This window comes from Carassius auratus, chromosome 34, assembly GCF_003368295.1.
Source record: "Carassius auratus strain Wakin chromosome 34, ASM336829v1, whole genome shotgun sequence".
NCBI classification, from domain to species: Eukaryota; Metazoa; Chordata; class Actinopteri; order Cypriniformes; family Cyprinidae; genus Carassius; species Carassius auratus.
This window is the reverse complement of record NC_039276.1, coordinates 11340533-11351741: the sequence shown is the minus strand read 5'-3', so window position 1 is coordinate 11351741 and position 11209 is coordinate 11340533. Positions and strand designations below refer to the sequence as shown.

General features: G+C 37.7%; 1 protein-coding gene across 1 annotated transcript; it reads right to left on the bottom strand.

Annotated features, from left to right (window-relative positions):
- Positions 1-654: 654 nt before the first annotated feature.
- Positions 655-10068, bottom strand: LOC113053175 (chromatin assembly factor 1 subunit B-like). Its single transcript, XM_026217985.1, has 14 exons — positions 9921-10068; positions 9388-9521; positions 9150-9282; positions 8940-9060; positions 8329-8432; positions 7159-7255; positions 6956-7040; positions 6703-6796; positions 5945-6014; positions 5287-5378; positions 5042-5201; positions 2055-2594; positions 1271-1350; positions 655-986 (listed from the first exon to the last, which is right to left on the bottom strand). The coding sequence occupies exons 2-14, from the start codon at positions 9511-9513 to the stop codon at positions 847-849; spliced, it is 1842 nt and encodes a 613-aa protein (XP_026073770.1). The 5' UTR covers positions 9514-9521; positions 9921-10068; the 3' UTR covers positions 655-846.
- Positions 10069-11209: the final 1141 nt, after the last annotated feature.

Sequence of the window (11209 nt, the reverse complement as noted above, 5' to 3'; positions counted from 1 at the left end):
GTGGAATAACAGCTGAGAGGTGCCACAAGTTGGTTGACTCCATGCCACACAGATGTCAAGCAGTTTTAAAAAACTGTGGTCATACAACTAAATATTAGTTTAGTGATTCACAGGATTGCTAAATCCCAGAAAAAAAAAAAAATTTGTACAAAATATTTTTGAGTTTGTACAGTCAAAGGTAGACACTGCTATTTTTTTGAACACACCCCTTTCAACTAATTGCCCAATTGCACAGCCTTAAGAGCGTGCATATCATGAATGCTGGGTCTTGTTTGTTTTCTGACAATCTACTGAACCTACTGGTAACTTGTTTGCCACGTAGCAATAAAAAATATACTAAAAACCTTGATTATTCTGGTTAGTCACATTGTACTGCTATTATTTTGAACAATACTGTATGCTATACAACTCTGTTTCAATAAATGTGAATGCAACAGACCAAGTCTTTTAGAATTTTTTTTTTTTTTAAAGAATCTTGCAAAATGTTCAAGCAAATCTTTACAAAACATTGCAATCCCCTGTATACGTTTCTTTTTCTTTTTACTTCAAATAACCTCCCCATTCTTAATCTTTATGAAGAAAATTCAAACAAATGGTACAAAAGTAAAATATTTCTGTCCATAAGATAAAAAAAGGAACTTCAGTCACGAGGGATTAGGTGGTTATAAAGAATAATTACATGTATTTTCTTCTCTTCATATAGAAAATTGACAAACATTGAAATTGAAAGTGAAGATGAGTTTCAGAAACATAGTATGCAACTCCATATGTCCATGGGATCATGTTGTTTAAGTTATTGGTTTATGAGTTTACTAATAAAGAGGGACAAAGAACGACATTCAGTGTTTATGGTTCCTGGGGTTTGACACTGGGTTCTGTGTCTACTTTGTGCTCACTGCTCTGGGCAGAACCACTGGTAACATCAGTCTTGGACCTCTTGGATTCAGGAGGTTTGCATGCTGGGTCGCTGGGGGGAGATGGTCTCTCTGTGATGAACAAATATTTGTAAATGACCGTGTGCACAAATATAGAAACAACAACAATTCATTTACATGCTTCTTACACAGAAAGCAACAGCAAAATATGAACAAATATGGTTAAATACAAAATAGTCTTTTAGGCAACTCAAAATGAGTTGGAGAAACGAATAATTTTCTGAAACAAAGAAAAAATTATGGATATTTAAAGCAAACATTGAAAAACAATCTCAAACTCAAAAAAATCTAAACTTACGTAAAAAAGCAAAACTTAAAAGCATGGGTCTACTAACCGTGTTTGGCTTTCTCTGTGGAAGATGGGGTGACCAAAGAAATGGGGGATTTGGAGACAACTGGAGTCAGTGAAATTCGTCTGAAAAAAAATAAAAATAAATTTTTTACATTTATTGTGCACATCATCTTTACTGCTGAGGTCATGGATTAAGCTGTAACACTAAATCTATGTAATTTCAGGGATACATGTATGGGTTGCCATAACAGTCAGACCAGGAAACTGAGAAATTAGTTGTAAGAAACACTACAGTTCAAAAGTCTGGGTACAAAAAAAGTTAAGTCTGTGATTAAAAAAAAAAGTTGTGTGTGCTTACTAAGACTGCATTTGATCAGTCAAATAAGGCAGTAAAAACAGTAATATTGTGAAATATGACCTTTTTTTGAATTTAATGTATTTCATGTATTGTAAAATGCAAATGTAAATTATTCCTGTGGTGGCAGAGCTGAATTTTCAGCATCATTACTCACATGCGTCACATGATCATTCAGAAATCATTCTAACATGCTCATTTGGTGATCAATAAACTTTTTGTCTTAACACTTTTTCTGCTTATTTTTGTGGAAATTGAAACATTCTTTCAGGATTCTTTAAATAGAAAGTTCAAAAGAAAACAATTTGAAATAGAAATCTTATGAAAATTATAAATGTCTTTAGTGTCACTTTTAATCCATCCTGGCTGAATAGAAGTATTCTTTACTTTAAAAAACAACAACAATGTGTATGCAAGCATATAGTTAAAAAACAATGCTACATCAGATCATACCACAGATGTGCTGCCCTACCGAGGAGTTGGTCCTTTTGGAATTGTGGTATTTTTGGAGTTGAGGGGTCCCAAGGGAGTGCTAGGTGCTGTAAGAGGTGTAAGGGGTCCTCTGCTGGATCCAGGGGTGGAGGGAGCAGATTTGGGTGTGTTTGGGGCTGTACTGGGGGCAGCTGCCGGTGATTTAGGGGTGCTGGGTTTGCCCCAGCCCTCCAGGGTATTGAGTGTGATCCTTCTAGGCTGGGGTTTGGTTTTCAGTGCTTGAGGTGTGCGTTTCTCTTCTGGACCAGATACACTGGGGGTCTTGGAGGACGAGGGGCCAGCTGAACCCTCTTTCTCCTTTTCCTGTGCAGCAGGTGTATTTGCCTGGCGAGGAACCGGGGAAGCAGTCCTGCCATTAGCTGAGGGTCTCTTGCCTTTCTTCTCATTAGTAGAAGATGGAGTCACCATCTCCAGTGGAGGTCGCTCTTTCAATGGGGTGCCCAGCTCCCCTTCCTCAAATGACACGAAGGAACAGTAGCCGTCAGTAGATGACACTGCCAAGAAGGAGCCATCACGAGACCTGTAGAACAACATCCATAACAGCAAATGTGTTAGTCAATGAAGTTAATATCAAAATTACTCTAGACTCTTGAGGTCTGAATTTTCTATAAATTGAACAATAACACTGTCTGGTCAACTGCCACCCATTTCATCACAGATAAAGTTAATCTTAACAGACAAGAACATATTCTGTTCTCATCTGTGACTCACAAGAAATGGCAGTATTTGGTTGCATTGGCTACATATAAATTATGAATTTCCTAGTAAAGCAGAAACAATGGCCAGGATTCAAGTAAAACAAATCAGGCTGATGTGCAGCTGAGTGTAGAGGTCAAAAAGCCTAAAATAAATAAATAAAACACCACCTACATCACCACATATTATTTGGGAGGGTTTATAAAAAAAATTATCTGCTCAAACACTCAAAATGGCTAAGTTAAACACACAGGGATGAAAATAGTAGCCCATGTGTACAATTAAATATACTGCTGTATCTTCAATGCTGTCAACTATTTTCCTGCTGGAGGTCTTGGACATCTTGTTCAGATGCTTGGGATCATAGAGTCTATCAAACTAAAAAAAAAAAAAAAACTGTTATCTTACAATGAGCTATGCTTGGATTTTCCATCAGGACAATAATTCATTGACAAATCACTTCAAGAACTACAACAAATTGGTCATTTGGACTACTGTGTGCTTCTTCCAGATATTGTGAGGCCAAAATGTTACTCATTTAAATAATTCCTCCCCACAGAATACACACACACACACACAAAGAAAAGGCCTGGTTGAGCTGCACAAGTGAGGACAAAGTAGAAAAAAAAGAGCTGCTAAAGTGATGAATCCATTGTTTTTTCCATCCCAGTTCCAAAACCCCTTTGTTTGGCCTTTATAAAAGGCAGAATTTCTTTTTTTACCATTTTAATTCCAACTTTATCTGTGCACTGCACATTTTACAGAGGACAGCAGTGTGTCAAAATGAATGCCATCGATAATATTTACAGCTGAGCAGATGAAACATGTAGTTATGGTAAGGGTGTGACATTTCCGGCACACGCACTTAGCAGTTCAAACACAACAAACAGTTCTCATTTCAGAAGGAGGGGTTTCAATGAAACAGGAACTAAACGGCGTTTGAAACCGACTGGGAGGAGAGGTGTTGCAGTGTGTAAAATGCGTGAAAAATTATGCGTTTTTTGGAACAATCAAGCATGAAAACCTATTGTCAACTCTTCGGGTTATAAGTCCAACTCCAACCACAGGTTCGAGTCTTGGTGCTGGCAGGAGTTGGGAGGAGTGAATGAACACCCTCAATACCCATGACTGAGGTGCCCTAGAGCAAGGCACTGAACCCGCTGTTGCTCCCCGGGCACTGGATTTATAGCTGCCCTCTGCTCTGGGTGTGTGTTCACGTTGTGTGCACTTAGATGGGTTAAATGCAGACCACCAATTCGGAGTATGGTTTACAATACTTGGCAAATGTCATGACTTTTACTTCTAATACACCCCAAAAAATCTAATCAAGACTTCGTAAAAAGGTTTACTATGACCCCTTTAAGGTTCTGCCAAGGCCATTTCAGAGATTCTATATGGAGGAGGAGTGGTCTCTGATCTCGTCAGGTATTCTCCAAACTCATCAGACATTATAGGAGAAGACTCAGTGTTGTTATCTTGGCAAAATGATGTTGAAAAATATTGAATAAAAGTGTGCCATTAATTGTGGCCAATGTGTGTTAGAGAGCAACAATTTTTTCATAATGAGATTAAAATAAAATAAAATTTACATGTATAAAATATAACACGAGTCAGTCTATTGTTCGTTATCTGGCTCAGCTCAGTGTTCATCTTCAGTTCTCTCTTCACAGCAGTTCAGTCAGTCAGTGTACTGTTTGAGTGCATGCATTACTCCGGGATATTGGTTTGCTTGAACTCAGAGGGAGTGCCAGCCACATTAAAAAAAGTGAACAGCTTAAGTCATTTGTGGATTAATGCGTATTAGAGATGCAAATCGTTTAAAACGATTCAGTTCGATTTGGTGAACTGAATGATTCGTTCGCGAACCTGATATCCAGACTGCTTTGATTTGAACTGTCTCTCACACAGACAGGAAGAGAAGACAATGCTGAATAAAGTCATCGTTTTAGACATTTTTAGGCCAAAATGTATTTTTGATGCTTCAAAAAAATTCCAACTGACCCTCTGATGTCACATGGACTACTTTGATGATGATTTTCTTACCTTTCTGGACATGGACAGTATACCGTACACACAGCTTCAATGGAGGGACTGAGAGCTCTCGGACTAAATCTAAAATATCTTAAACTGTGTTCTGAAGATAAAAGGAGGTCTTACATGTTTGGAACAGCATAAGGGTGAGTTATTAATGACATAATTTTTGGATGAACTAACCCTTTAAGTCATGTAAAAATAACAGGCCCAAAACACCTACAAGTCTGTGCAACTTACCAGCTGAGATCACTCAGTGTGTGGTAGTGGATGTTGGACACGTATCCAAATGGCAGCGTCTGTTGTGTGTCATAAAAGAAGATTGAGTCTTCAGATGCAACTGCGAACACCAGCCGATATGGCAAATTAAACGTGTTTGACACTGGCTTCAGTGAACCACCTGTGAAACAAAAGGACAGCACTGTCTTTCCATTGCATGCATGTGACATAAGTGGCAAACAGTTTGGGAAGGGTATTGGGTGTACCTTCAGCTGTTTTTGTCCTCAGCTCATAGTACACTGGGCTGCAGCGCACAGCCAGTGTCGCTTTAGATGGACATGGCAGATGAGCAATGGGCCTGACACACAAACACACATCAAACACTAAACATGGTAACAAATCAAGACTGTCTCAGCAGTCAGGCTGGGTATTGAAAACCATTTTCATTTACCAAAAATACACAAGATGGAACATTTTATGGTGCGGTAAGATTTTGTAAATGTTTTTGAATCTTATGTCCAGCAAGGATGCATCTATTTGAATAAAACAATACTGTGAGATATTATTTCAATTTTAAATAACTTTTCTATTTGAATATTTAAAAATGCAATTTATTCCTGTGATAGCATAGCTGAATTTACCATAGCCATTAATCAAGTCTTCAGCATCCCATGATCCTTCAAAAATTAATCTAATAAACTGATTTGGTGCTCAATGTTGGGAACAGTAGTGTTGATTACGTTGATTGTGAAATTCGTGGTATATATGTTTTCGGGCCTAACTAATGAATAATAATGTACAAACACAAGCATTTATTTGAACTAGAAATCCTTTCTAACGTAAATGTCTTAACTATCACTTTTAGTAAATGTAATGCATACTTGCTGAATAAAAATATGCTTCCCCATCCAATAAAACACAAACCTCTTGAAGCTTTTTCTGGAGAATACGTATGTTGTGTTTGTGACATTCTCTCCAGCCTCGACACACCCAGCTAAAAATAAAATAAATGAGTAAATAAACATTCTCCATATTGACTACACAAGGAATGCACATGGACACCAGGCCAAAAATACACACTGTAAATATGTTGAATAGTTCTAACAAAACATTAAAAAGTTTGTTATAACTACTCAACCATACATACATAAACATACGGAGTAAAAAGGCTCCGTCCACACAGAGACGCGTTTCTGTGAATACGCACAAATGTTTTAGCGGATAGGTGTTTTGTCCCCACGGACGTGGCATTTTCGTGTGGACAGCAAATCCGTATATTTTCTGAAATTATGACGTCATCAGCCCACGCTTCGCCCCTAGTCAAACAATGCTACATCACATAACAGCAACAAAAACATGAACAAACACTGAATGATTGTCTTTTTATTATCTAACATTAACACAGATTAATAAATGTAATGCTCCATGTTCGTTTGTATACCACGCACATGGTTTAAGCATAGTCCATGTCTTCTCCATTTTTTGTGTATCTGTGGCAGAATTACAGTGCCACATGCTGGTCTGGCATGTATACTACATCGTTGTGTGTTATTTTTGTGGTTTCGTGTGGACGCAGACATTTCTTAAGGTGAGGGGAAAAAAAAAGATCAGATAGGGAAAGCCCTGGCTTCGTGTGGACGTAGCCAAGGTCTGTGTGTGTAAAAATTAAAATAAAAGTGCACCTGGTGCAAGGAGGAATGACCCATCAGGTGTGAATGTGAGACGTCTGAAGAAAGATCTCATGCTGTCATCATGGAACATTCTGTAGTTCTTCACCTGCACAAAAGTGAGTAAATCACAACAATAATAATAAAGAAAACCTTTTAAAATCTGAGAAGTACTCAAACACTGTTATTGACTGATGTGGGCAATCTCTTAATAAATATCAGCTTTATTGAAAAATAAAGGCCGGCTAAAGATCCCAGTGACACTCACCTCTCCGTCTGCAGCTGCGGCTGAGGTCATCTTACTCACACTGTGAGCTTTTTTCCTGTTGTGAGCATTGTACACACGCATAACCCTAAGACACACAGATTTACAATAATGTCAGTATGCAAAACCATGTAAAAAAAGGTTTAATCTGGTTTATGATTATCTGTAATGGCTTGAAATTAAGCCATTTATATCAACATACTAACCTGTCACAGCTTAATGTGCTGATGTACTGTCCAAGAGGGTCCCATGCCACTCCTTGCACATAACTCTTATGATCATTAAAAATGCACATCTTTTGACCTGCAAACAAATCAGACACTGAATTCAATAACCACAAAACATTTTCTAAAAGTTGATGATAAAAAAAAAAACTATTCACTGTCATAATTTACAACACGCATCACTTCTACAAAAGCAAAAATATGCATGCAAGTCAATAGTCCTGCTTCAGGTTTCATACTAGAGCTGAAGATCTTTGACCGAACCCGACAGGTTTAATTTATATTATTTTACATTGGCTCGGGCTTGCGCTCCAGTTTGCGAGGTATATGAGCGGTCATGTGATGTGTTTCGATTAGCACGAGAAAGATGGCCATGTAGGTGTAACAGAGGCTTGCCTCTGGTGATTACGTTTTGGTTGCACTAGCAACTAAAGCAAAGTCTGAGGTGTTGAAAAGTTTTATTCGTGTTTATAATGAGAATAATGAGTGAATGACGACGCACCATCAGTGAGCGCAGGAAAGCGCTGAAGACATCTACAGTGGATTCAATCATTTTCCTACAAAAAAAAAAAAAACATGTAGGCATAGCCTAATCTAGGTGAGTAAAGGTTTTTCAAATTATAACTAAATATTAATTCTTAAATGCATAATGTGGACAGAGTATTTACGCTAATGTTGGCATTATTTTTTTTTATTAAATCTCAGCTGCTAGTGGGGAAGCAAATCTGGTGTAGCCTTTATATTAATTCCGTTATTACCAAATACCCATATTAATTTAGAACTTATCTTAATTTAAGGACTCGTTTTTATTGGTGCGTTTGCCTATTTATAGGCTAAATGAGCCTGTTCCTAGGCCTATTTAGAGTGCTGAGATGTTACAATGTTACAGAGGACTTTATTTTATTCTTTGTTCAAACTTCAAAGTGGCCTATAGTCTACGTTAGTTATGAATAAATTATGTTAAAACATGTATAAATTACTCATTCGTGACAAAAGACAAAAGTGCTGTGTGCGTGCACACATTTGAATAATGTTGGGCTGGAAATGGGTTCTGGCTCTTAAAAAGGGTGTCAATCAAAATGTACTTGTCGAGCTCGGGCCGAAATCTGTGGGACTCAACTTTTAAGGCCAGATTACAGCTCTATTTCATACCCTTGTTGACATCCCACATGATGGCAGTGTTGTCCACAGAGCCCGAAACCATTAAGTTCCCATCGCTGGTCCACGAGATATCATACACATCCTCAATATGTCCCCTAACAAACACAGACAACAACAGGAGTATTCAAGATAGGTCTCAAAAGTAAATAACTTATGATTGCAATGAAATGGAAGTAGTGGCAGATTTTTGTTTCATATTGTTACATACATCCGAGTTAAATGGTTTAACTCGGATGTAAAAAAAAAAAAAGGATGGGGAGATGGTTTTATGCACTGGTTGTTAATTGGATGGAAGCAGATCATCTGAATGTGAGCTTGTAGTTGATTGTAAGAAAATGGTTGGGTTTAAATAAAAAAAAAAAAGAAAGAATCCAGCATACAAAAACAAATAGAAGTACCTAATTTCACTGAATGACTGATTTATGACATTGACTGAAAATGCCAAATCTAAAAAAAAACTAAAAAAAAAAACTTAAATGGATGTATGGTGCACAAGAATAATAACAATTTATAAAACAGATAATGTGATTTTAAATGTAAAAGACAGCCAAGGGGAGCATTTTAAGAAAGAAGAGAGGAAAACAACAACACTAAAATCAGACCTCAGCGTCTTGACCACACTCCAGGTCTCTTTATTGAGCTGATCATCTTCATTCTCCTGAAAAGTCAGGGTTTGTTCAGGCTCCTTATTGTCATTCAGTTTCCAAAGCAAGATTGCAGCATCTTGAGAAACAGACATTCAATTAAACCATTGAAAGGCACTAGAAGCATTCAACCAGCTTACCCAGGTAATGATCAGACTTTAAACTCACCATCCCCTCCAGAAGCCAAGACCTCAGCGGTGGGCGAGAACCGCACTACATTCACTGCTTTAGTGTGTCGTGCCAAGTTAGACAAAAACTCAACGACCGCCTTCCCATCAGGCCCTTTATCCACACGCCACATCTGAAAGAGAACAGCTCTCGTCTTACAATCTCTAATGTGCCATCAGTGTTGATTTAAGAGACACCTATGATGATGTATAACGTGAAGGCAGAGGCTCTGTCTTACCCGTACTGTGGTGTCCACCCCAGCTGTAGCAAGGCGCTGTGTCTTCCCCCCATCACTCTGCTGGAAATCCATACTGTACACCGGCTCCTTATTATGCCAGGCAATCTCACAAGTTACCACCTTCATCCTGACACCTGATGGACAAGGATATAAAGAGATACAGATATTAAAATCATGCATTAAAGTAAAGGCAAAAAGAATAACGTTATAGCAGAAAAAAAATGAGAAAAACACAAACTGAAACTGTCGAAAGAGGAAACCCTTTAAAAAAAACAAAAGTATTGATGTAACAAACAGTGGACATAGAGGCAGAAACTATTAAAAACGATTAATAAGCGTTCTCGCAAACCGTGAATCAGTAGCATTAATGCAGAACAAAGAACCATCATCACCTTGGATAATAAACGAATATTACAGCGTAATACGGACCAGCTCACCTAACACAACAGTTCTCGGTGAAAACCAACATAACAGCATGTAATCTTAACCAAAAAAAGATGAAGAATTCACAGTGCATATAATTCAAAACTTACCAGTTACGTTACTAAGACAGCTGAAGTTACAAAAGTCGTATCAATTGTTTAACACAGTTGCTACGTGTATCTCTCCCGCTTTCACCCAAACAGATGCCTTTCCCGCGCAGCTTTCCGAGAACGAGCACTTCCGGTGTCGTAGGTTGCCAGATCCTACACAAACAATCCGACGTTGGACTGTGTGATTTTGTCTTTATAATTATTATGTTATTTGTAATAATAAAAATGTGTATAAAATATTGTTTGGCGGTTTAGGTTAATCCAACAATAAAATAAACACCCTTATGTTAGATATATTTAAAGGTATTTGACAACTTAAACATTTATATATCTGTTTGGAACAGAGTTAAGTACAAACCCGATTCCAAAAAAGTTGGGACACTGTACAAATTGTGAGTAAAAAGGGAATCGAATAATTAAAAAATCTTATAATCTTAAATTTTATTCACAATGGAATATAGGTAACATATCAAATGTTGAAAGTGAGACATTTTGAAATGTCATGCTAAATATCGGCTCATTTTGGATTTTATGAGAGCTACACATTCCAAAAACGTTGGGACAGGTAGCAATAAGAGGCGGGAAAAGTTAAATGTACATATAAGGAACAGCTTGAGAACCAATTTGCAACTTATTAGGTGAATTGGCAACATGATTGGGTATAAAAAGAGCCTCTCATAGTGGCAGTCACCGTGATTTTCTCAAGTAAGACATGTTCCTAGATCAACATTATTGTCCAAAATATAGATTTAACCTAATCCCTACCCTAACCCTGCCCATAATTTATTCCTAAAATCAGTGGGAAATGATAGCTGATAACAAGGGTGAAGAAGCACCTAACCCTGCTTTTAGGTCTGAAACAGATATTTCCTGAAAAGTGTTATCTCTATTCTCATTGGTTGATTGGAATGTTGTTCCAGGATCATCAATGATGTTTATCCAGGAACATGTTGTACTTTTTGAAATCATGCTCACCTCAGAGTGACAGTGTCTCTCAAGTCAAGATGGCCAGAAGATCACCAATTCCCCCTGCTGCAGCGAAAAATAGTGGAGCAATATCAGAAAGCAGTTTTTCAAAGAAAAATTGCAAAGAGTTTGAAGTTATCATCATCTACAGTGCATAATATCATCCAAATATTCAGAGAATCTGGAACAATCTCTGTGCGTAAGGGTCAAGGTCGGAAAACCATACTGGATACCTGTGATTTTCGGGCCTTAGACAGCACTGCATCAAATACAGGAATGCTGCTGTAATGGAAATCACAACACGGGCTCATGAATACTTCCAG